Source organism: Misgurnus anguillicaudatus, chromosome 10, assembly GCF_027580225.2.
Source record: "Misgurnus anguillicaudatus chromosome 10, ASM2758022v2, whole genome shotgun sequence".
Lineage (NCBI taxonomy): Eukaryota > Metazoa > Chordata > Actinopteri > Cypriniformes > Cobitidae > Misgurnus > Misgurnus anguillicaudatus.
In genome coordinates, this window is record NC_073346.2 from 36435001 (window position 1) to 36462569 (window position 27569).

General features: G+C 34.5%; 3 protein-coding genes across 4 annotated transcripts; all 3 read left to right on the forward strand.

Annotated features, from left to right (window-relative positions):
• Nucleotides 1–1946: 1946 nt before the first annotated feature.
• On the forward strand, nucleotides 1947–4265 carry LOC129448681 (protein rapunzel). Its single transcript, XM_055211233.2, has 2 exons — nucleotides 1947–2089; nucleotides 2728–4265. Exon 2 carries the CDS (start codon nucleotides 2730–2732, stop codon nucleotides 3909–3911), a length of 1182 nt encoding a protein of 393 aa, XP_055067208.2. The 5' UTR covers nucleotides 1947–2089; nucleotides 2728–2729; the 3' UTR covers nucleotides 3912–4265.
• A 7828-nt stretch (nucleotides 4266–12093) lies between these two features.
• On the forward strand, nucleotides 12094–14964 carry LOC129448692 (protein rapunzel). The gene is made up of 2 exons (XM_055211258.2): nucleotides 12094–12174; nucleotides 14133–14964. The coding sequence occupies exon 2, from the start codon at nucleotides 14167–14169 to the stop codon at nucleotides 14845–14847; it is 681 nt and encodes a 226-aa protein (XP_055067233.2). The 5' UTR covers nucleotides 12094–12174; nucleotides 14133–14166; the 3' UTR covers nucleotides 14848–14964.
• Nucleotides 14965–20622: 5658 nt separating this feature from the next.
• rpz3 (rapunzel 3) lies at nucleotides 20623–22582 on the forward strand. 2 transcript variants are annotated; one of them, XM_055211238.2, is made up of 2 exons: nucleotides 20623–20762; nucleotides 21330–22582. In XM_055211238.2, the coding sequence occupies exon 2, from the start codon at nucleotides 21332–21334 to the stop codon at nucleotides 22511–22513; it is 1182 nt and encodes a 393-aa protein (XP_055067213.2). In that variant the 5' UTR covers nucleotides 20623–20762; nucleotides 21330–21331; the 3' UTR covers nucleotides 22514–22582. The 2 variants fall into 2 exon arrangements, with proteins under 2 accessions (XP_055067213.2, XP_055067214.2); XM_055211239.2 differs by having other exon boundaries at nucleotides 20647–20868.
• The last annotated feature ends 4987 nt before the right edge of the window (nucleotides 22583–27569 follow it).

Genomic DNA, 27569 nt, shown 5'->3' on the forward strand with positions numbered 1-27569 from the left:
CCAAAACAGTTAATATTTATCAATATAATTCAGAATTTAGGGTTATGAAACTAGGATTTCATTGTCTAATTTAATGACCACAGAACCAATTTAATTTCCTCCCAAAATATTTCTTCAGCTCAATTTAATCTCAAGGGGCGCTTTCCTGGACAAGGCTTATCCTGTTTCCAGACTTAAAGGCATGTCTCAGTTGCCTTTATTTCAAAACACCCTGCACCCACGTAGATTAAAATATATCAGTGCCATTGTTTTGTCTCAAGATGCACACCAATAACGTAAGGTTTGTTTGTAAATTCTACTTAAATGTCCTAGATTTATCTTAACCCTGTCCAGGAAACCCCTAAGAGTAGTAACACAAAGGCATTCATGAAAGTTGTACTTTACCGTGTGTGTCAACAGGATAAACGCCTGGCCTCATCTTGCATCAGGTTTGAAGGGTAATCATATAAATACACAAATCTGAAAGAAAAAAATCACATAAATGTTTGCTTAATGGCATGTGCATTTTCAAATATGTAGGGGAGCATGTTCAGAAAGATGTATAACTAAATTTTTATTTTAATTCAGACTTTGATTACAGAGACTTGAACAAGGTAAAATATTAGGCTACAATGTAACTCTGCTAGGTGGAAAAACTTATAGGTACTACTTTAACATTTTCAATACATCTGCTTTTGACTTAAACAACTACAAGGCCACTTTAAGTCATCTAAGCCAAACTTTAATCTTAGCAAATGCTTTATTCATATGCTAACCATTTAAAAACCCAAATAAATAAAACTCAATTAAATACGGTACCAACACAAATGAAATGTCCTCCCCCTTGCCTCACCTTTCTACAAATGTGTTTAATACTTTTCTTTACTCTCTTAAGTTTATACAGTAGCACGCAGAGAACTAAATGTTCTGTAAGTTAACACAGACACATTGAAATTGTGAAACACGGTTGCATTTAATTTGACATTTACTAATGTGTTTACATGTCTTTTGTAAATATACAGTATGTCATCTATATATAAAACATAAAAATAATTAAACCAACACCTTATTTAAATGATGTCATTTAGGCCTACCAAACAGTGACAGGATGTGACACTGCAAATCTTAATCCTAACATCAAAATCTTTTCTGATGGATCTCAGGAGGATACAGTCATCATGTTCGGCAGTATCAGCCATCACATCATAGATTCATAAACACGACAAGGTCACACTTGACCTATTTCCAAACGTCCATATATAAGACTCCAAGAAGATAAATGTAGCAACCACTTTATATTTGCAAACATGAACAGATGCTTGTGATTTAAGGACGACAATGAAAGATATATCATGCTGCCTGTACATGAATTAGGTTGAATTTGCTCGACGAATAACTGTATTGTATTGAACACAATCATGCTGATACAAATGCATCTACAATTTTATATTAAATGATCTAAAAACGCACGGACAACATTTAAGCACAGATCATTTACAGAGGTTTTCGTCTGGCTGAATGTTATAATAACGCACAATTCTGATATAAATAATAATATCTGTTATATACAACATTATAATATGTTTCAAAACTCGTTAAACATTTAAATGAACCAAAAGCATGTGAAATACCTGCCAGTCCTTTGTGGAAAATATCTGCGCATGTTTCTCGTGATTCAGTTGTGCGTCTCCATGTTGCGCATTGCGCGCAATATTCCTCTTGACAAACAACCATTACGCAATAGTTTTTTTTCAAAAGGAGAGTTCTATCTGCTTTCAAATGAATAAAAAACACGAGGTATAGACAATGTTGTCAAATATAAGACATTTATCTGACTGTTTCCACGGGATTCCCAAAACGCTTAGAGCGCGCAACTCTCTCTCTCTCTCTCTCTCTCTCTCTCTCTCTCTCTCTCTCTCTCTCTCTCTCTCTCTCTCTCTCTCTGTGTGTGTGTTTGTGTGTGTGTATTCCACACTTACTCAGGTCATTACAAACATCTTCGAGTCAAAACCCAGGGGGAATATTTTGAATTTCGGACACACGTCGAGGTTTCCAGGGGCTTTGTATCCTGCCAGGCGAGAGGAACCTGTTTTAAATCTTCTCTGTTCGGGTAAACGCTGCGATGCGCATATTTGACATTTATGATGTAGTCTGCATGAGAGCTTTAAAACGCTTTTCTAGGTGTGTCCTTTACGCAGCAGCAGATCACTGAGACGCGCCATGTGATGTTAATCAACATTAAATACGCACATCTAAAGTCACATTAATATATGAATATGATCTTAGAGGTTTAAATGAGGCCTGGGTTTTACTTTAATGCGATTTAGTAATTAATGCATGCGTGTTTAAAATGGAGAATGGAATGCTGATGGCACATTGATGATTTTGTACAGTGATGATTTTGTACAGTTACATATTGAGTATGCTGTTTGAGGTGATTGAAAATCCTTCTAATTATTTAAAGGATAAAACTTTAATGGTTAAAACCATTATAAAGAAATTGATCAAACTTTTTCTGTCTGTCAGAAGTAGTTACTTGGCTGTACTGTCTGTATTGTTTGGAAACGTTTCATGACAAATGAAGCACAACATAATCATTGTATCTAGTCACAAATCATTTGACAAATGTCTAATTTATATATACTACAGAGTATGCAAATTTATTTTTGCAGCCATTTTATTTTACATTAAACATAGAGTGTGTAAAGATTTTGTATCTGAATATTCCTGGATATTGTTTGTTTTTAGATATGTCTGGTCCACTGGAGAGGGTGGTAGCCCAGAAGAAAGAGGCCATTGAAGCAATAATGGAGATGTTTGAGAAGGGGTCTGAGGTACTGGCCAGTGCTGTCGGAGAGCTGTGTCCTCTTTTTGAAGCTGCTGCCCCAGTTTTGAGGTTGGTCCTGGACAACGTGGAAAGCAAGGAGGTCATATATGTGAAAGATCAGTTTCTAGCTGTGAGGAGCAAACTGGATGTCCTCTCATCTCAACTGGAAGACATTAACTGTGAGATAAAGAAGGGACGCTTAGATTCTCAATACTTCTCCGTGGAGGAAAATATACTTAACCAGTTTAGAAAATATATGGAAATACTGGAGGCCAAACCAGAGTACAAAGAGGTCAGAAAACGTGTGTTCCTGCAACACTTTCCCAAAACCGGAGGAGACAAAAATCTCTTCACGCTTTATGATGCCCTGATGGGAAACGGCACATTTGGGGAGCCGATACTGGATGTCGTGGAGGAATATGAGGCTAGAAACAGAAGAGTGCTGGAAGACTTCTGTGTTAGGCTAAAGGAGCTTCTTTGCCTGGGAATAATCGCTTTACTTGGATATTACTTTCTTTCTCAGGGTGAAGAGGTGGAGCAAGAGAAGATTCAAGAATGGAGCATAAAGATCGAAGAAATTGAGATGAAGATGAAGGAGACCATCGAGAGATGTGTGAATTCATTTCCAGAGCAAGCTGAACTGGACATCAAGAGACTTGTGAAGGAGAGAGAGGATGCAAACCTCCAGGATTTGGCCAAAGAGCTTCTGGATTTCCTGGTGAAGAAGTACGACTGGGTGAGCTGGTCCATCAGAGTCATTACTAACATGAGCAAGTTTAGCAACCTGAGAGCCGGACAAAACTTTCAGTGTGTGGCCGGACAGAAATATTTTGAAGTTTCTCAAGGAAGCGACACCAACCTGGTGGTGTCCTACTGCAGCGACCCACAGCCTGTGCCCGATGAAAACATTAAACAGATGATGGAAGGTCCTGTGAAGAAAGGCGATCCCAAAACTGCAGTGGAGCTTCTGGAGAAGCAGTTATCTGGGTTTTTGGTTCATGCTATCAGTCGTCACAAAGAGAGCTTTGCTGTGTCGAGTTTTCCTGAAGAATGTCACTACTGGGAAAAACATAAGAATATAAATCTGTGTGTGCATTCAGAATAAATTTAGAGAATTATGTGTGGTGTTTTACCAATTTAAATATACTATAACCAGTGCACTGTATTTCTTCATCCATACTGTACCTTTAAGAGCAGCAGCTATTCATATTTATTGTCAGCTACTCTGTCTCTAAAATTATTGTACTGTAATTCTTCACAAACTCTTTATTGCACAGAAATTATATCAACATTCTACTTCCTAAATAACTGACATTATAAAGAAGACTATAAACAAAGGGTCATCCTATTATGTGGTTAATTTGTATTATAGGATAGATTTGCCATGTTATGTCATGCTATAAATGTATAAATGTGTCTAAGCCTGAAATCATGCCTTTAAAAAGTATCATGCATAAAACATTGTTGTGAAGTTTGTGTAAACTCTTAAAAGCCCAACAGAGAACCAAATACACTGCATATAATGGTGCCAATGACCTACATAAGATCCAACATCATAAAATAACTCTGCCAACCATGAAAAGAGACCCGGTCAAGTCTTCTCATAAAACAAGTCCAGTCATCTTGCCTGAGAGGACCACACAAACTGAGCCAGTTTGGTAAAACTGAGCATTCACAAAATGTATTTACTTGCAATAATAATTGACCCTCACTTCTCTGATAGTCAAAGCCGCATTAATTCAATTACAGCTTTTCTACTAAAGTCAGCGTTTTCTACACAGCGGCTGCAGTAATAACGTGAGAAACATTTTGCTGGGTTAATATAAATCTCAAGAGCTTCAGATTTGCTGTGATCAGCTCTTCAGATCTAAGATCACTGAGGCGCATGAGAGAATAAATCCATTATTATACATTCAAAGTGAATTCTGTATGCATGCGTATAGTAAGTTAGCCTACTATAAATTAAAACAACATTTGGTAAATTAAAAATATTGCTTCAGTATCTCTGATATGAGTTATCCCAGAAAATAAATGATTTTTAACCAAAAAGGGACAAACTCAGCCTTTGGGTTATATTTTGTCCCTTTTTGACCTAACACGGTTTTAGAGTCTAAATAATTTTATTATTTGTATAATTCCTCATTTCTATAACCTCAAATGATTCTTTTTATTCAGGTTTGAAGTATTACAAAAACTTTTTGTAATCATTTATAGTTTGAACTATATGTTTTATATAAAAGGGCCAGTGTGTAGATCTTTAGCATCATCTAGTGGCGAGACTTTGAATTGCAAACAACGGCTCAGTCCACAGCTCACCCCTCCCTTTCGAAACGCATAGTTAAGCTACGGTAGCCGCCACAGGACAAACACGCCATCTTCAACATCAGTTTGTCCATTTAAGGCTACTGTAGAAACATGGCGGCGCAAAATGGTGACTTCCACACTCTAAGAAAGGATGTGTTAATTTTAACACATTGTTTTGTGTTAAACTATTTAACACATTATGTGTTATTTTAACACATTGTGTGTCATTTCATGTAGAATGTGAGCTTAAATAAATGAAATGGACAACACAAGATGTGTTAAAACAACACAAAGTGTGTTATTCCAAAAATAACACAGAGATGTGTTAAGTTAAGGACAACACACTAGATGTGTTGTCCTTAACTAGACACAAGATGTGTTAATTTAACACATTCATTTTAAGAGTGCATGTAAGGGGACCCACATTGTATGTAGATGAAAACGGCCAACATGATCTCAAGAAAAGTCTTGTTATAGTCACAAAAATGTTTATTAATTTATTTGTGTCCATGGCACAAAATTCAACTTTTTTTCATGTCTTGAGCGTAAATGTCTTTTTCGTGTCACTGGCATGAATTTCTATAAATATTTATTTGTGTCCGTGACACAACTTTCTTTTTCGTGTCATTTAATGTATTGTTTTCTGATTTTTAAATCATTGTTTTTAAATCAGTGATTTTAACTCCAACCCCAAGCGACAATGGTAAGAAAATTTTAAAAAACAATAAGAAAACAAAACATAAAATGAAACGAAAAAGAAAGTCATGCCACGGACACGGAAAACTATTTATAGAAATTTGTGCAAGTGACACAAAAAGACATTCATGCTCAAGGCACGAAAAAGCTGAATTTCGTGCCATGGACACAAATATATTAATCAAATTTTTCGTGACTTTCCATGAGATCAGTCTGAAAAAGGCCTATTATAAGTTAATAAAAACAATACAGTTCATTTTGTAAAGTCGTTGCACAACACTGCTAATATATTATATTGCCTTTCTGTCAAGAGATCCTTCTAAAAGTTACACAATACACCTTTAAAACTGTAATAGTCTGGTATAATTGAAACAAATCTTTTTAACCCGCTCATTCTCTTGTTTCAGAGACTGAGTGGAAATCCCCTACAGCCAACAGCAACTTCTAAATTTATTAGTGGTTGAGGCTTCTGTGCTGGTTGAAGCTATTGATCCATGCGGCTTTCAGCTCTGATAAAGGTTTCCTAGTTGCTCAACCTTCAACCTGACCTTTAAAAAACCTAAAACAAACAAATAAAATATCAACATATTGACATTTTTCTCAGTGCTGCCGGACAAAAATCATTCATATTCTGGTAAAATATTTTAATCATTGTGGTAAAACTGTTATAACCCAAACCGGTGCATTTTAATCCTAAACGATGTATCATGGTACTGATAAAAAAAACTTTTAAATTAAAGACAAACGAACCTCTGTCTCCAAAAAAAGGACATCAGTCAGTATCAATATTTAATAAACAAATGAGTGATTTTATGATGCCCAACATAACAGTAGTGCTAGAGCTACTCGATCAATCCCAGAATGCCTCACTTTGGCTGAATCTGCCAATCACAGGCTGACTTAACGACATTACCTTTTCATCAGAGTGCACCATCGACCGCTCTCCTGCTTTTAAGTGGCCAGATCTGATAAAACGCATTAAAACATTTGTACTGTGACACACACCAGCTCACCCTCAATATTGGATTTATCTTTCTGATGTATCTGATCGTGCTTCCATTCTCTGGATATTTTCTCCAAAAATAACTTTCCAACTTATTAATATTTACAATGATGATGTAAGATGTAAAGATAATTTTAATAGATTGCAGAAATAGATACAGTCCGATTGCTGTAATATTAAATGAGAGATAATGCAAAATTCAGCACACTTTTTTTCTGGATTGCTTGGAGATGTTTGGCAACCTCATTTCCATAAATGGAAGGTGATCTAAAAGAAAATAAAGTCTCAGTTTCAATCTTTGGAAGCAGAAGATAAATTGCAGTCTGATTATACTCAAGGGCTTATTTCTATCAGCATGTTCACAAAACCATTAGCGTATTACAGTTCTAATCGGTATATTGATCTTGTTTTGGCTCCATCTGCACCCTCTCTCTCTCTCTCTCTCTCTCTCTCTCTCTCTCTCTCTCTCTCTCTCTCTTCACACATTATGTTCTAGCCGTGTAGTGTGATGTTGTTTGTCTGTCTCTTCTGACCTTATTGAAGGTCAACATGCATTATACAGTATGTGTGCAGTCAACAGAAAAGATTAAAAGCTTGTTTCAGCTGTTATATTGCGATGACAGCAATAGTTTCACAATTTCACCTGCAGAGTTTGTTAAACTCGGAAATATCATTGCTGTTTGTATACAATATTTATTTACCATTAAAATGTAATTCTTACATGGCAAGTCTCCATTCCAAAACCATCAAAATGTTTCTCAGGGAAACCTCTATGTGTTGTCCTTAACTAGACACGAGGTGTGTTAATTTAAAGGGGACATTTCATGAAAATCTTTTTCCATGTTTAAGTGCTATAATTGGGTCGCCAGTGCTTCTATCAACCTAGAAAATGTGAAAAAGATCAACCCAGTAACTTAGTTTTGGTAAACCATTCTCTGCAAGCATGTGAAAAATGGTCTTTGAAATCTGGCTCCTCTTGTGATGTCAGAAGGGGATAATACCGCCTTAATATGCACTATCCAACCACAGCACTGACATTTAGTGCAGAGATCAGCTCATTTGCATTTAAAAGGACACACCCAAAAACGGCACATTTTTGCTCACACCTACAAATGTGGCAATTTTAACATGCTGTAATAATTATCTATATGATATTTTGAACTAGAATTTCACATGCGTACTCTGGGGACACCAAATATTTATTTTACATCTTATAAAAGTCTTGTGAAATGTCCCCTTTAACACATTGGTTTTAAGAGTGTATTTTTTTTAAATTAAAGGGATATTTTACCTAAAAATTAAAATTCTGTCATCATTTACTCACTCTCATATTGTTACAAACCTGTATACATTTCTTTGTTCGGGTGAACACAAAAAAAGATATAACTAAACCTATCAGAAGCGCCATTGACTTCCATAATATTATTTTTCTTAGTATTTGAAAGTCAATGGGGCTTCTGATCAGTTTGATTACAAACATTCCTTAAAATATCTTCTTTTCTGTTCATCCGAAACAAGAAATGTATACAAGTTTGTAACAACATAAGGATGACAGAATTTTCATTTTAATCTCCTTTTTGTCATACATAAAAGTTGTAGTGATGTCTTGTTCAAAAACACATATTTCCTAAACTTTTCTTAAGTTTAACAATTATTTTTACATATTTTTAAAGTATTGATTTATGGTCTGAACAGGTGGTTTCAAGGGGGGTGAGTGATTACATAATTTTAATAAAAATAAATAAATAAATTGTATACTTGTATAAAGAACATTTATATATAATTGTAAAAGTTTCTTTGAAAGCATTTTTTTTTGCAGGCAAGATTGTAAGATGTTTTGTCCCATATCTTAAAAGTCAATCAATACTAAAAATTGATAATCACCAGTATTCCTAAATATCTTAAGTTTATAGTTCAAGCTAGCCTGGGAAAACCCAACTTCCGGCAAATTTAGATTTGCTCTGCAAGCAAGTCTGGCAAAGAGCCCATTTAAGCCCATTTCTAATCCGTCAAAATCGCGGCACCAATCAGAAACGTTGGGGCGGGCTTTACACGATGACAACAGCGTAGCGACAGTGAAGCAGATTTTGTACATTACAAAGATGAATGCCACAGTGGAACATCACTCGTTCGGTTCGAATCAGCTATCGCATCAGTTTTAAGCGATTTAAACTTCGTTAAAACCCGAGCAAAGAACAACACTCAAAGCCTTCATATCTAAAAAAAGATGTTAACGCTGTCTTACTCTGCATACGTCATCTCCTTCATCGCTCTGATTGGTTTTAGGTCTATCCAATTGCGCCCAGAGGTTTTTAAATGACGTCCGTTGGTGACGCCCCTTTGGAAATGATTTGTCTATGAAGCTTTCGACGACTGAGAATGGTCTGGTTTTAACCAGGCTAGGTTCAAGCAGGTTCAAGCATTCGTAAACAGACTTTATAGACGACTTTAAATGTTCCTGAGGGTGGGAAGAGCAAAATGCTATGGATTAAAGATAGCTGTTGTTCATGAAAAACAAGGCAGAAATAAAGCTGAGATATTCTCTGTTAATCAGACTCTTCTTGTGGTGTACATATTGAGGATTGAGGTTTCATCAGTCATTTTTAAGAGCATCGACACACACGCTTAGGGGGAAATGGACCGCGATCCATATACAGCCTCAACAAACCACTGAACATTTCCCTTCATCCTGTGATCTCGCTGTCTATCGATCTCTCCAGTCTGAAAGATAGACTTAATGTGGGGGGGCAGGTTGCTTGTAAACCGTGTCTTGGCTGTACCACAAAACAAAAGAAAGCCATCTATTGTCTGTAATACTCTGAGAAAACTGAAAATATATCCAAATTAGAAATTATATACAATCAGGGGCGTCAGTTTGTGTTGAAAAGTGGTGGGGACAAAAGATCAGATAAAAAAACATTACAGCAGGACGGTAAAAATATTGAATAACGGCGCATCAAAAATTGGCATAGTGTAGGCCGTCAACAACACAAAAATACTCAGCATAAAACCCTCAAAAATGTCGACTGCACATGTAACATGTCTCTGCAACACCAGCTCAACCGAACAGTGCACCATACTATAAAAATCAGCAACATGTTAAGTCAATGATTACAATGAAATTCATTACATATTTAAAAGAAAATACACCATAGCATACAACACAACATATGTGACCCTGGAACACAAAAAATAAAAGTCTTTAAAAAATAATAAAATAAATAAAATTTCTTTGAATTTTTGTCTTGTTTTCAGTAAAATATCTAAAAATTCTTAAATTAAGATGCTTTTTCTTGATGAGCAAAATGACCTAAGAAAATAAGTCTAGACTTTTTTAGACCGAAAATACCAAATGTAAGTGATTTTGTGCATAAAACAAGCAAAAAAATCTGCCAATGGGCAGATAAATTCAAGAAACACTAAATTCAAGAAAAATTCAAGAAAAAATTGCTTACCCCATTGGCAGATTTTTTTGCTTGTTTTATGCACAAAATCACTTAAATTTTATATTTTTGGTCTAAAAACTAGATTTTTGCTCATCAAGAAAAAGCATCTTAATTTAAGAATCTTTAGGTATTTTTACTGAAAACAAGAGAAAAATACTAAGATTTTTTTCTTGAAAGTCTGACTTTCTTAATTTTTATTTAAAACAAGCAAAAATATCTGCCAATGGTGTGAGAAAATTTTGCTTAAATTAAGTGTTCAAGAAAAAATAAATCTTATTTTTAGATTTTTTTTCTCACCCCATTGGCAGATCTTTTTGGTTGTTTTAATCACAAATTCACTTAAATTGTATATTTTTTTGTCTAAAAACTAGACTTATTTTTTTAGGTCATTTTGCTCGTCAAGAAAATCATCTTGATTTAAGAATTTTTAGATATTTCTACTGAAAACAAGACAAAAATACTAGGTAAGAAAGACATTTTTGCAGTGCAAGTCGTACAGGTATTCTTTGATTTTTCAGAACATTTTAACCAAATGCTTTCAAAAAGTGGTGGGGACAAAATCAGCCATTTCAAAAAGTGGTGGGGACACGTCCCCAGTGTAAATGACACCTATGTATACAATCAAATTAGCAATAATATTATCCCCCAACTTTTATTGGTCAGCCAAACAGTTTTCCAAACCTCAAACTAAGAACAAAACATATGTCCTTGTTATTTTGACTCAAGTAATTAAAATTCAAAGCTGTGTGGTGAACTTCTTTCTTCCAAAATTCACCAAGACAACCAAGGAGAGCTGGCCCACCAATGTTTAACAAGCCCCTTATTTAAGTCACTAGACAGACCTTACCTCACAGATCCTCAATATGGGTCTTTTTCCCACATACATTAAAACTTAATGTTTATAGCAAGTGTGCATGTTTACATCAAACACGACATGATTGTAATTATAAGCTAAAGTGACCTCTTGTGGCTACAAGCATAAGCCACATAATACACATGAAATACTGTAAACTCCACTAACATAGGGGTTGATTATATAATTGCAGGTACATTTGGTGTTCAAAGTCATTATTTTTTGCTTTTTAATATTTTTGGATCATGAATGAGGCCATAACAATATAACACCATGATTTCCTGTTGAAAAGTTTAAGAAAAATCTCTTACTTTATCCACTGTCTGTGTTGTCTGAGTGCAGTCCCCGCTTCCACTTTTCAGATTAACTTTAACATTTGATGTCTTCCTTTAGATGCAATCTCAAAATAAAATCTCTTCAAACAACAATAGTTCTTATACACACTGTTGCCTTTAAAGTAAGAGGAAAATAAAACATCATTCAGTAAGCTGACTAAACGTATGACAGACTGTGGCGTTTTTACTTCCTCGTAGCGTCTGAGATTAAGTGCATAAGAAAAAGAGAACTGATTGTATGAGGAACTAACCATGTGACACATTACATAGGATCTGCTTTAAACAACCAAGTTCATATTACCATTCATGTTATTGCATGACATGTAAAGCAGCCCATATAATTTATGGTTAAAAGCATCAGATCATGATCGATACAAAAAACTGGGTTATTTTCAACCCATGGCTTGGTCAAAAAGGGACAAACCCAACCCTATGTTTAAAATATTGACCTTAATTAATTTAATCCAACGGTTGGGTTTATCCATTTTAACCTAACTATTGGTTGATTATAATCCAGCATTTATGTAGACAGACATACAGACAAGGGACAGACAGACAGCAACATTAGGATCAAACACCAGCTTGAGATATTAAGATGCGTATTATTTCATTTAGATAATGGTACAGTCCATTCTGTACACCCCTCTGTATTGAGCGTATATGAAAGTGTCCATCCTGCAGTGGTTGCTTTGAAAGAGATACAGTTAAGAGGAAAATAACAAACTAAAGAGGTAAGATTAGCAGCATTCCTTATGGACAACTATAGTTATTGTTATAGAGACTCATGAAAATGGGTGGGTGTTTTCATGTGTCTTTATTAAAGCTTGAACATGTCAGGAGGAGGATTTAAACCATTAGCATGAACAGGGAAATGTACAAGAGTGGCTAGGGGGAGCTATTAGTAAGCAAACAACAACGGGCATGTAGACACTTTATAATACTCACATTGCATTAAAAAACACCGAATTTTTTTCATTCCGGTTACACTTTAAAATAAGGGTCCGTGAATCATATGAACTAAGACATAAATGTATTTTTGCTTAACCCCTTAACTGGCAAAAATCCCTTTGGGGAGGGGGGTGAAACTGTGATGTACACCTTTAAATTAATATAATGCTGGCATTTTTTGGTCTAGAAGATTAATTTTGGTCTTGTTTTAAAGAAGGAGGTGAAAAATTGAAGCTGAAAATGTTAAATAAAAACAATGTTATAGCAGTTTAAATGTATTTTATTAGGTATTAATTAACGCGATTAATTCAATCCAAATTAAAAGTTTGTGTTTACATAACATATGTGTGTGTACTGTGTATAATTATTATTTATATATAAAACACACACAATCATGTATATATTAAAGAAAATTTGGTTATATTGGTTATATTTATATAAAATATTTACATTTCTATATAATATAAATTATATAAATGTGTATACAGTATATAAATGCAAATATTTCTTAAATATATACATGAATGTGTGTGTATTATATATACATAATATTTACACACAGTACACACACATATGTTATGTAAACACAAACTTTTATTTTGGATGCGATTAATTGCAATTAATCTTTTGACAGCCCTAAAAAGAAAAATAATGCAATAACATATTAATTTATAAATTAAATGATAAAAATGTAAATGTTTCACAAAAGTAATCATTTAAACATGAAGCCACACGTCTCAAGTAGTTATGATCCAAATTTCAAGTTAAAATCACAAAAAAATGAGGTTTAACCAACAACAGCCACTAGGTGTCAACGGTTTGCTGCATACTCTTGTCACAAATTAATAAATGACGGTCACTACATTATTATTAATGCAAAAAGGTTTTAAAATATGAAAACTACATTCTTAGAGCTTTCAAATGATATATAGTTTGTCATTTTTGAAGATTTATAATAGGATATAGTGTTATGAATAAATAATAATTAATATGCATTTCTATGGGGGGAGGTCATGTAACTGTCACTAAATTATTTCTATCATCAGATGACCTTTAAATATGAAAAATACATTCTAAGAGCTGTCCAGTGATATATAGTTTGTTATGATTTTTAGGTTTCGAGTAGGGTTTATAAATATGTAAAAACAAATTTGGCCTATAGTGGGCACGTGGCCTTTTAGAAACTGACTCTCACTTCATGATAAGTCTCCCAAAATGGTGATGAATATGAAAACTACAACCATAGACCTTTCCAATGATATATAGGTTGTCAAAATTGTTTAGGTTTAGAATAGGGTATTACAAATATATAATAACAAAGTGGGCCCACCTGTGGGCCTGTAGCATTTTAGAAAATTGCCGCTCAAGGGACGGTGCCAGTTTTAAACATGAACTAATGCTGAGTTAAGGCATGTACTAATCATAAACTAATGAAGAGTCATCATTAACTACAACATGACTCATGCATGACTCAACACATGAATTCATTGTTCATTAATATACTGTACTTAACCAACAACAAAAAAACATGTCATGTACTTAATGATGACTCTTCATTAATTTATGATTGGTACATGCCTTCATATTTAAATAAGAATTAATTTAGGTATTAGTTCATCATTATTTATGGACCATTATAAAGTGTTACCATGATAATAATGAAAACTTTCAATTAAATGAAATGAATTTGAAATTGCAAATGGTCTTTGTGTCCCTGTTTATCATCTGTCCTCTTCTTTAGGTAAAAATCACAGTAAGCTGTTCCTCCACATGCAATGGCTGACAGTGAGATGTTAGATGGCCAGGAGAAGATGAAGAAAGGTCTGGTGAAGGTTCTTGAATGTGTGGCCACCATCTCTTCAGCAGCAGCGGTGGTCAATCCCATCTTCGGTGTGGCTGGATCTCTCATCCGGGTGGTGTTGCACCACGTGGATGACGAAGACGTTCAGAAGCTCAAACGCGAGTTTAGGAGTGTAAATCGAGCCTTGGATGAAATATCACAGCAGAACCAGAACGTATTGCTTCGGATCAGGAAGGAAACGGTGGATGGCCTGTACTCCCGCATGGAGGAGAACATTCGCACTCAGTTCAACAAATTCATGGACACTGTGGAGGCTTCGTCAGGGCACCAGCAGCGCCAGAAAGATTTCGAAATGTGTTTCATGATCAATCAGGGGGACCAAAACCTACACACACTTTATGGTGGTGTGATGGGCGAATCGAAGGTCTTCTGCCAGCCCATTCTGGAAGTGTACATGATGCATTCACAGGGCGACCGGCATGTCATGGAGAACCTCTGCACGCGACTCATCTACCTGTTCTGCATTGGTCTCATTGCTCTGATGAGTTACGCTGCCATTGTTGGGGATGACGAAGAAGCTTTGCGTGTCGAGTGGGAGGAGAAAATGAAAGATGTGGCTAAAAAGATGTCAGAGGTGTTAAACAGTCACGATTGATTTTACACCCATTTTATCTATACATCCAGCCATCCATCATCCATCCATCCAGTCTATCTGTCCATCTGTCCATCTACCTACCTATCTATCCATTCGTTCATCTGTCTATCCATCCTGTCTATCCATCCTGTCCATCTACCTGTCTGTCTGTCTGTCTGTCCACTATTATCCCGTCTGTCTATCTATCTGTCTATCTATCTATTTACCCACCTAGTAACCACTTAGAACATCTTAGCTACCTCATAGCAACTTAGCAACTGCCCTAGCAACCACTTAAAGCACCATAACTATTATGTTGCAACCAGTTTACTTTCAATTTGGGAACATGGATTCTGACCATGATGTCATACCGCTTTACCATCAAATGAAGAGTTTCGTTGCAAAACGAGATAAATCCATTTTTTAACATTTTTGTCAAAACATGTTTATTATTATGTTATCATGTTATTATTTTGTTTTATGGTGCTACTTAGCTTTATTTTTTAAGTTATGAAGGTTTAAATCAAAACAAACCTACTGCAGTTGAATTGAAATTAATTGGAATGCACAACCAAAAAACGAGATTTCTGAACAAATAAAAAAATGGTGGTTATCTCGTTTTGCAACGAAACTCTTCAAATGCTAAAACATCAATGATATTATTTTCTGACTGTATTTTGTAATGTATACTGCAAAGCACCCCAATTCAATCCGCATAAGCCACAGTTAAATATTTATGCAATCAAATAATGTTACAATCTCTAGATTCTGTTTACTTGAAGCCGTAATATTATTTTCATGTAAATCTCATATTATTTCATTGCTATTTTATGATCTCATGTACTGTGGAGTATTATAAATAAATATATGATGAATACAAACACTTTTCATGTCATTTGTAATTAAGACATAATGTCAGCCAGACAGACCATAGTGCAATAGTGTCAAAAATAATTTGTGCATTATCAAACTACGATCATTACAGTTATATCAAAACAATAAAAAACTAACCTGAAAAGAAAAATACTGTTTTTCAAAACCTTTACATGACTCTTTCTTCTAAGATATATGCAGAGAAATGCCGCACTAACTTCATTTGCTGTCCATACGGAAGTCAATAAAGTGTTATTTGGTAACAATGTTCTTTAAAATATGTAACCCTGGAACAGTCGCATGGGTATATTTGTAGCAATATATTTAGATATTTTGTTCATTTCTATATAAAAATCTATTTATCATTAGTAATATGCACTGTTGAGAAAAAAAAATAATATTTTTACAGCATTTCTCAGTTTTTTTTACACTGAAGGTCTGCTGTTTTACAGATATTTTCTGTAATTTAATGTTTTACCATTAAAATTACAGATATATATTTTAATATAAGATTACATAAATTGTACACTTTTTAACGGACAATTCAGAGTGGATTTTATTTTTACAATTATTTTGTGTAAAATAAGTGATATTTTATGTGATTTCAGTAAAGAGAAAGACTCAATAATGTTAAACATTAGTTTTATTTGGAGATTTGGTAGAGTTTGCTATTATGTTTAGTTTTGTGGTTACCATTGTTCAGTAGTGCCTGTGCTTAGCCTGTAGGTCGGATATGTGTTGCTTTGTCATATAAACAATAACTGTTTCTATAACAGTCTCTTACATTGGTCATATTTTTTCACGAATCACATAATGTATTTCTGGGATTGGTGAAAAATGGTAAAAAGTAGTTTTAAGTACAGTAAATAAAAAATATATGTTAATCAGTACTAATGGTAAACAGTGGTAACATGGCAAAGGTTTTTTTAAAGTTAATTTCTGTAAAAAGGCAGAACAGCTTCATAAGCTAACTGATAAACTCCCTTAAGTACTTCTTGTATATTTCTTGGTTATTGTATATGTAAAAGCATTCATTTTAAAGTACATTTTTGTAAAAACTGCAGAACAGCTTCATAAACTAACTGCGATGTATTTGGCTTAGCTCTACAATAAACTTTTCATGTTCTCATTTCAAGTACACAAACAAGCCATCTCAGGTGTAGTGTCAGAGAGCACTTTGAAAGCTCAATAAGGTTAGGGTTAGATAAAATAAAGCTGTTTGTTTGTTTGTTTGTTTCTGGCTGTGTAAACAGACCCCACACCTTGATGAATACCTGATGTTGGCCACACACACAAACTGTGCATTTCTGTTTGGGCTTATATGCATAGACTATCTATTTATGTTAATGCTGCTATGATAATTAAAAACATACCATTAATAAAAGAGACCATAGTCTGATGGGTAGTCGTGTCCGATTGTAGGCTAGTAGATGATTATTAGGCCTATTGGTTGTCAAAACCCAGATTAGCAAACATTATACACAATGTTTGCTACATAATGTATGCTCTCTTGCATCTTTTGTAGCCTATTTATTTTTGTTTAAATGTTTTCTTTTGAGCTCAACTAAAAATTGTAAACAGGCCTATTTAGTTAGAGTACAATTTCCCTCCTTCCAAACCTGTCACTTTGAGAAACTGAATGCTTCAGCTATGTGTACAGTATAGGAAGCCTATGTATTGTTTCATGTTCCTTCTTTGTAAGCAGAAAGACAGGCCTGAGCAGTATGCAAACTATACCATGAATGTATGTGGATCAGGTGTGTCCAGTCATAAAAATTCTGCCCACATAAAAGTACTAAAGTAATTTATAGTAAATACCCATACTATAGTAAAGTGTAGTATACAGTATATATTATTTAAAACTTTGTTAATGAATGCTATAGCATAGAGTAATAAATACACTTTAAAAAATGTGTTAAAACAACACAATCAGTTTTATTATTGGAACACCACATTTTGTTACTTGTGTTGTCACTCTAATTTTAACACAAAATGTGAAATTACTTAATCATTCCAAAAAATTCCTTACAACTGAGCATAGCCAGTTTTTTAACCCATGATGTGTTTCTGGTCACAATTTTTTTGTATTACTTTCAATTAATATATAAATATATATTTCTGTCATGATGGTTCATTCATAACATTATATGTGGTAATAGAGATTTGCTTCAACTTTATCTGTATGATGGAGGAAAATCACTTTGATAAAGCAGATACACATAACATTATCATCCCCATCATCGTTTATAGCAACCATTGTCCTTCTTGTTTTATTGTCTCTTATTTATTATTATCCTGTAGCACTTTGAGATTTTTCTAAATATAAAGTGCATTATAAATTAAATTTATTATTATTATATTTAAAGTTGTTTAAATTGTACTGTTTAGTTGTACATCAAAGTATCCACAAGTATCATAAAAGCTGTAAATTTACAGGGATTTACCATTTAAAGATGTTATTGTTATGTTTTTTACATTCATGATTTGTTTTTTAGGGTTTAATGGATGTTTATCAATTGTAATATTTTGTCCTTTAATTAATTTTGAATGTAAACTGTATTTAACAGTTTATTGAACGTAAAATTGTATTTTTCTGTAATTTTATGGAATTCGTCTGGAAACTCTGTTGCCAGACTTTTAACCGTTTTTTTACAGATTTCTTTTACAGTGTGTGCTCCTAATGTCTTTATTTGGACAACTTTAAAGACGATTTCAATACTTTGATTTTTGCACTCTTATATCTAGAATCAAATTGTTTTATCGTCCTATCCTAACAAACCATACCTCAATGGAAAGATTACTTGTACAGCTTTGCAGTGATGTATAAATCACAGAAGAAAAGTCAGTAGTCAGTCTTTTTTTTGTGAAATATCCATTTAAAAAAGAGCAGCTGACTACAGTCCTTCAAATTACCATATAATTGTGCATAAGAACAGTATTATAGAATATAGATATTATGCAACACATTTAATTATGTACAAATTAACACGTTATATTAAACGAGTCATTAAAAAATATATAATTTTGGACACATTTCTCTTCATGTGAAAGATGAAAACTCACATTGATGTTTGGTTGTTATGTTTGGATGAAAGTTTGAGTGGTTTTCTACAGTCTATGTCTGTATTTATTCTTCATGCAAGAAGTGCAGAGAACCAAAGATGTTGTGTTTTCAGTTTCACTGACGAGTTTCCGTTCATTTCTACCGAAACCGAGGGTCTCGATGTAGCAAATAGGCCTTCACTTGTATTATACTGTTTGTACACCAGAGGGAGCCAACACGGAGAGAATTTTAGTCGTCAACTAAACAAGTTTGTTTAACCCAGCGGCCGAAACTACTCAGTGCAGTATGGTAGCCTACTTAGTTTAATTTTCAGCCCAAATACAGTCATCACTTACTTAGTGATACATTGTAATGGAACATAGCCTAATATTATTAACAGATTTATTCTAACAAGAATAATGGCTGGAAACCATATACTATTTTTTTTATTGTGTAATAAGGTTTATATGTGACAAACATATAAAACCACATTATGATACATGGATAATGATACTATAAATGTTTGACCATATTTACATTTATGAATTTGGCAGATGCTTTTATCCACGACTTAGTTTATCCAAAGCCCATGTTCCTAACTTTCTATGGGATCGCACCTCTGATTTATGCGCTACTAATGCAATATCAAATGTGCTGAACTGCATTTTAATTATAACAGCAAAGTCCATAAAAATGTGAATATTTAAAATGTATATGGTCTTGATCTTTTTTATAAAGTATTTCAATCAATAAATGTCAGGTTTACATTGTGGCTTAAGATAAATAGTGCGACAACAACATAATAGACCAATAATTCTCAAAATATACGCATTATTTACAGTAAAATACAGAAGTGTTAGGCCTACTCAGGTGTGACAAAAAGTGTGACAGGGGGCACAATAATTTGTGTGTCTGACCCGTTTGTCATGGACTGGGTGGTGGTCACATTTGTTATCATCATTAATCATTTGTATCGTTTATTTCTATACACATAAGTCTTAGCTGAAAAAAACAATTGAACAATTCACCATTACTCCTTTACAAAAAAGAAACACTTCATTTGATTGGATGTTGCCACACATTGCGTATTTTGTCACAATAGAAGCTGCAACTTGATGCAAACTCAATCGTTTTAAACAATTAAATAATTATGATACATAAATCGATGTAGACTTTGACCTTAGAGTTACTGAAATATAGGCTTTGCCTTGTGACAAGACCAATGTTAACACTGGTTTCCTTATATAACAAAGGTGTCATGAAACAAGAAAAGGTCACACTCGCATTAAATGATTTTTCTCGCAGTTTTCTGTCATTTTTGAATGACTTTAAAACATTCTGTAATGAGAATAGATCCTAATTATTACGCTAAAATGTAACGTGGTGGAATAACTTACGCAAAAAGAATTAATACGAAAATCCTTAATATGGCTATATGTAAGGGCTGGAAACATGGGATAGTGTTTATTTGTGTATCCAACAATTATTAAATGCGCATTATTTGTGCAAAAAATAACGGTATAATAGCATAAATAGTATAAAAATATGTGTTTTAAAAATGTCAAAGTCAAATACCTTTAACAATCCAGAGAAAGGCAAATCCCAAATCTGCGCATGTTCCTGTGTCCAGCCGAGCGGTGAGATGTTGCGCACGACGCAAAAAATAACCTGCAATTAATCATCTGATGTACAATAAGATGCGTGAACCACACATTACTGATCTATCTGCACACAAACTGTAACAATCCACTGCAGTCAATTAGCAAACATTAATCCGACTGTTACCAAGGGCTTTCCAAACCACCCAAAACCCATTCTCAATGCGCGCAACTCCTCTCTCTCTCTCTCTCTCTCTCTCTCTCTCTCTCTCTCTCTCTCTCTCTCTCTCTCTCTCTCTCTCTCTCTCTCATATCTTTCCACCTTGCACATCTCATCACGACAGTCTTCCTCGAACCATAAACCGTGGAAATAATTTGGAGATCTTTGGAGGGCTTTTCATCAGCTGTTCATCCTGCCAGTCGTGAGAAAACTGTTTCAATTATTTTTGTCCTAAAGCTGTGAGACATTGATGCGCAAATGTACAGACAATGATATGACTGCGTTAGAGCATTAGAAAGATTTGCAAGGTGTGTCCTAAACTCTAAATTTACAAATGTATTTAATTCAGTATACAATATGTGCTTTTATTAAGGAGAGCTGAGGTTCTGGCTAAACTAAAGACAAGACATTACTTCAGTTTGATAGATATGCAGTTGTGGCCTTATTTACCGTCTAATTATTACGTGGTGTGATCATTTGATTTAAAAAGACTGTAATTTGTCTTTTTTCTGTCCAACAATATTCTTAAAACGCCTAAAACAGTTATTGTTTCAAAGCATAGATGTAATGTAACCTAATTACGCACAAAAACCAATAAGAATTTTTGTGTATTGATTCCATTTTAATAAATAACTAATAAATGTAACATTACGGACTGTTATAACTGTTAGGAATCATTTGATTGTGCCTTGTGGTGTAAAAAAATAACATTAACAAATAAAAATACATTATTACTGAGGCTTTTCTCTGTATGTGGTTGCTTTTAAAGAAATGTCCAGTTCACTGGAGAGGGTGGTAGCCCAGAAGAAAGAGGCTATCGAGGCACTAATGGAGATGTTTGAAAGCGGAGCTGAGGTTCTGGCCAGTGCTGTCGGAGAGCTGTGTCCTCTTTTTGAAGTTGCTGCCCCAGTTTTGAGGTTGGTCCTGGACAACGTGGAAAGCAAGGAGGTCATTTATGTGAAAGATCAGTTTCTAGCTGTAAGGAGCAAACTGGATGTCATCTCATCGCAGTTAACAGACATCGATTGTGAAATTAGGAGGAGACGTTTGGATTCCCAGTACTTCTCCGTGGAGGAAAATCTGCGTAACCAGTTTAGAAAATACATAGACATTTTGGAAGCCAAACCCGAGTACAAAGAAGTCAAAAAACGCTTGTTTTTGGAGCACTTCTTAATAACAGGAGGAGAGAAAAACCTCTGTGTGCTTCATGATGCTTTGATGGGAAACGGCACATTCGGGGAGCCGATTTTGGATGTTGTGGAAGAATACGAGGCTAGAAACAGAAGAGTGCTGGAAGACTTCTGTGTTAGGCTAAAGGAGCTTCTCTGCCTGGGAATAATCGCTTTACTTGGATATTACTTTCTTACTCAGGGTGAAGAGGTGGAGCAAGAGAAGATTCGAGAGTGGAGCAGGAAGATCCAAGAAATTGAGATGAAGATGAAGGAGACCATCGAGAGATGTGTGAATTCATTTCCAGAGCAAGCTGAACTGGACATCAAGAGACTTGTGAAGGAGAGAGAGGATGCAAACCTCCAGGATTTGGCTAAAGAGCTTCTGGATTTCCTGGTGAAGAAGTACGACTGGGTGAGCTGGTCAATCAGAGTCATTACTAAAGAGAGTAAATTTAGCAACCTGAGAGCCGGACAAAACTTCCAGTGTGTGGCCGGACAGAAATATTTCGAAGTTTCTCAAGGAAGCGACACCAACCTAGTGGTCTCCTACTGCAGCGACCCACAGCCTGTGCCCGATGAAAACATTAAACAGATGATGGAAGGTCCTGCAAAGAAAGGAGATCCCAAAACTGCAGTGGAGCTTCTGGAGAAGCAGTTATCTGGGTTTTTGGTTCATGCTATCAGTCGACACAAAGAGAGCTTTGCTGTGTCGAGTTTTCCTGAAGAATGTCACTACTGGGAAAAACATAAGAATGTAAATCTGTGTGTGCATTCAGAATAAACGCATACATATAATTATTATTCAATTATGTTAAATGCAAATGCAACTACTCTTAATCTAGTTGTGATTGTATTGCATTAAAAAAATGCATGCATTGCTTTTTGTTGTAAAGTCCATACTCTATAAACTAAAATGGCAAGATTAGTTGAGTAGTAAATAACAATGCTAAATGTTTTACATTATAGAAATAAAAAATACTGGCAAAGAAGAGTACTTTTCCATTTAGCCTGTATGATAACCTGCTTTAGCTTAACCAGAACTGACAGAATCTGTTCCCCATCAGCCATATAAAAGCCCCACGGCAAGACATCTAAACTAATGCAGTCAGAGAGCCCATCATGATGCTAAACCAAAACATACTCTTATTCGTGTCAGTTCAATTCATGTCAGTTCAAAGTTCAATGTGGCCAAGAATAATTCAGCTACAAAGTGGTTTACCGGTTTAGTGTTGTTTAAAGATTACAACCATTATTTCATCTAATATTTGTTTCCTGTTTTGTAAGATATGTTTCACATTAACATGACTCACAAGCAATTGTTGACATTTATTGCTATTAAACTCGCTGAAGTGGACACATATAGCACTTAAAGTCTGGTCTAATTAAATTACTGTATTTGTACGATGCTCAGCATTTTCTGTACAGGGTCTGCCGTGATAGATGGTGAGTACCGTTTTGCTCTGTTAATAGTGCACTGTGATCAGCTCTTCAGATCCAGTTTGTAAGATTACCGGGTAAGACAACAAATCGTCATTTTGCACAAAAAAAGGGTCTTATGTTACAGTATGTGGTTCTGCCAAAATAACTACAGTAATGCTCTCATTATAAACTCATTAACTTGCTTTTTGCAGAAAAAATACAAATGGATTGCATTTTAATGAATGGTTCTGACCTTATTGTGAATGACTGAAGCAACATGAAGAGATTCCCAAATGTCATTATTACAACTTTGTAGAAATATAATTAATCTTCTGTTTTTTTTTTCAACTATGCTTTGAGAAAATCAAAAATTACTTAAAGAGTACCAATTGAATTGAAAAAATTACGTTACTTTGTGTATTCAGTATAATACAATGTGTTCGCGTGGTTTATGGTTCAAAAACACATTATTTTCCACATATCGTAAATTTTTGTAGCTCCAGATTTCCCTCTTCTTTCCTGAAACGTACGGATTTATACAAAACACATCGATTTGAAAAGCGCTGTGTTCCTGACTGGCCAGCTAATCTGTACGTTGTGATTGGTCTGAATACCTCTGTCAGCAGGAAATGTGACGCTCCTTACCATGTTTGAAAAATTCGGTCACAATGCAATGCTAACAGGAGTTAACTTACAGCCTGAGTCCAAAGCGGGAGGAATTATGATAATGTCGGCCTTTCATCACCAATCCCAGGAAGTAAATTAAAAAGAGATTATTGTTGGAGACTTAGGGTTTGTACCTTCTGCTTACTGTTAACATGTACTAATACACATTTATACCGAGCCCCTAAGGAGAAATTGGAGTAAAAAAGTTTAGTTTCATGTGCTCACGTGAAACTTTCGCGTGCTTACGTAAAACATTCATGTGCAGAATTATTTTGAATAGTTTCACGTGCAATAGTTTCACATGCGCGCGCGATAGTTTCACGTGCGCACGCGAAACTAAACGCAATAGTTTCACGTGCGTACGCAAAACTAAACTTTATTTAATTTTTTCTCCATGTTCCCTTATAGGGGATCCCTATGTTTACACACCAAAGGAAATGAAAAATTGTGAATCGGACAATAGGTGCCCTTTAAATTGCAAGTGGTAACACGAGGCGTATACTACCAATAGATTTACTACATAAAAGTACATTTTCAATTATTCATATTTTATTAGTGTTTTTCTTTGGAAAACATACATCCCAAAGCATATTATCATAATTTTTACTCCACTTCATTTCATAATTTCAAGTTTTTGGTTTATATTTAATATTTAAGTACATTATCTAGTAATTTTTTGTATTTTTACTTAAGTAAAAAGTACTTTCGTACTTTTACTCAAGAAAGTAACCATTAAGTACACGATTTTTATGTAATTAGGTATTAAATCAATTTTAATATGCAATATTAAAAGAATACACAGTATGATTATATGCTTTAGAATGTAGTGAACATTTTTTAGTAAACTATTTTTTTCAAACACTCTGATAAAGCACAGATGCTTGGAAAATGTAACTAAAATACTTAAGTAGTATACATCTCTGCACTTTACAATAAGCTTGTATCCTTATATTAGCCTAATAACATATTCCATTAACATATTTTGTAAATTTCCTACCTTAAATATATAAATAAATGTCTTTATCATGTAAGATGTCTGGCTAAGGACTTAATCTGGACAACTTTAAAAACGATCTTCTCAATATTTACATTTTTTTGCACCCTCAGAATCCAGATGATTAAATATTGTCCTATCCTAGCCATATATCAGTGAAAGCTTATTATTCAGCTTTCAGATGATGTTTAAATCTCAATTTAAATTAAATTACCCTTGTGACTGGTGTTCAGGGTCCAGGGTCACATATAGGGTTGGTCTCAGTATATATAGGTCGAAAACCAAAACTCTAATTAAGGGTGATATATGGGGTCTTTATTTTTATTAAGATTTTGAAAGATTTCATGTTCATTGTGAGTATTACCCCACACAGCAAAAAAAATGTATTTCATAATTTATAATAAATGGCCAAAAATGTGCTGAAATATACTTTTAAATATGTTTACAAAAATGTATTTTTCATCAAAATATTTTTTGGCCATTATTTGTATATTTTAAAATATATTTTTTATATTTAATTTGAATTTCTCAATCATTTCATTTCCTGTTTCAAAGATTGAATGAGTCATTAAAAGAAACTCTTATATATTTATTAGTGGTCGAGGCTTCTGACCTGGTTGGAGCTACAATATCGATCCATGTGGCTTCCAGCTCTAATAGCAGTAGCTGAACCTTAAACCTGACTATTAACAGATCGATACAAATATATCATCCAGTATGATAAGTTCTGCTTGAATACAATTTGAAGTCCCAAAATAAAAATATTTTATTGTTGTACACATTCTCTTGGCAGAGGGCGCAAACAACCTTTTTAACTGAGTGGATGCTGACATTACTGTAATGTATTGACTAATGTATTTTCCATGTACTAATGTCATGTATTCACAAATGGATGATGTTAAAATAGCCACTGGGCTTGCAACCACTTTCCAAAAATGTTGGTATTTGCTGTAGTCCACACACACTTATGGAATATATTTAAAATCATATTCTACAGCCTTTGTTTGTTATAAAATGAAAATAAAAGTCCAACCAACTTAAAAAAGTCAATATCAATATTTAATAAACCAATAAGTGATTTTATAAAGCCCAATGCCAAAAGTCAGACTATCAATCCCAGGCTGCCTCACTCGGGCTGAATCTGCCAATCACAAGCAGAGTTAATGACATTACCTTTTCATCAGAGTGGACCATCGACCGCTCTCCTGCCTTTAAGTGGCCTGATCTGATAAAACGCATTAAAACATTTGTACTGTGACACACAGCGGCTCACCCTCAGCATTAGATTCGTCCTTCTGAGGTAGATGCTCTGAATATTTAGCTTGCAGAAAGAACTTTGAAGCAGATTAATCGTCATCACAGAGTGATGATGATGATGATAAACATGCATTTCTGTCATTATAACCTGGGCATGTAAATGCAGAATAATTGGAAGCTGACTGTTGTCTAGCAAGGAGAAATCCATCTGTCTTTGACTGTCTGCATCTAAACACGCGTCAGCAGTCTGGAATCTCTGTGTCTGAATGTTTTCTTTCTCATAGTGAGATAAGCTTAACTCCTCTGCTATGTTGACTTTAAACAGTGTGAGTGCCTCCTCAGCACTGTCAGTATATCTGCATCTCTTCTCTGCCTGCCATCTGCTTCCCTTCCAGTGTCACAATATTATAAACACCAAGAATTTAGCCAAAGTCTGCACATTAGAAAGAAGCGATGACCTGTATGAAAAAATTACAGATCTATATCTATATATTAATTATCAAATAAATTAAGTTATTAAGTATTATTTTATTAAGTAAATATTTTTTTAAATGAGAGAGAAAGTAGCTTTTTAAAAACTCAAACCCATGTCAAGATAAAATATTAGGAAACCCAACCAATGTGTAAAATTAACCTATACACTATAACAAACGTTGAGTTGTTCAGCCCATGTTTGAGTCAAATACAGACAATCCCAGCAGTTGGGTTAGAAATAACCCTATGGCTTATTTATAACCCAACTGTTGGGTTTGTATACCCAACAATGGATTAAAGCAACCCTGTATTTTCTGTAGCCTAATATACACTTTGGGTTGCTGGGTTAAACGTATTTTCAATTGTTGTGACAGGGTTCCCACACCTTAGTTAACTTCAAATTCAAGGACCTTTCAAGGACTTTCCAGGTCCAATACCCTTAAATTCAAGGAGTAAATGTGGACACATTTCAAGTGAGAGCAAGGTTACATCGTGTTACTTTTTAAGATACATTGTTACAGTTTCCTTTCGAGGGAACTCGTGCTGCGTCACTGCGGTGACACTTTGGGGACACCTCCAGGGGTAAGTGAATCTGAATCTGTATATCAAATTCAACCAATGGTGAGGCTTAACGACAAAGACAGGGTGACGAGGTTCCAGGAAGTATATCTCTATCTGAAATATTGCCAAAGATGGCGTTTCAGGGACGCAGGAAGTATGGCAAGGGAGACGCAGCGTCTGGTTCCCTTCTCAGGGAACAACAGTTACATACGTAACCCGAGACGTTTCATTTGTCAAACACTATGAACTATGCAAAAAAGCATTTTGGTATGAATCAACATTCACATACAGAAGATATAAGCATTTAAAACTAACAGTTTAGCACATGTGCTTAAAAAGTCTAGAATTTTTTTAATATTATCCTACACTACACAGAGAATAATATGGATTTTTTCCATAAAACTTCTTGCATAAAATAGATTCAATAACTTTCATTGACCTTTATACATGTATGTATATTTTCAAA

Bases quoted from the DNA above. Each gene is read 5' to 3' on its own strand.
- LOC129448681 (XM_055211233.2), top strand. From the start codon at position 2,730: ATGTCTGGTCCACTGGAGAGGGTGGTAGCCCAGAAGAAAGAGGCCATT.
- LOC129448692 (XM_055211258.2), top strand. From the start codon at position 14,167: ATGGCTGACAGTGAGATGTTAGATGGCCAGGAGAAGATGAAGAAAGGT.
- rpz3 (XM_055211238.2), top strand. From the start codon at position 21,332: ATGTCCAGTTCACTGGAGAGGGTGGTAGCCCAGAAGAAAGAGGCTATC.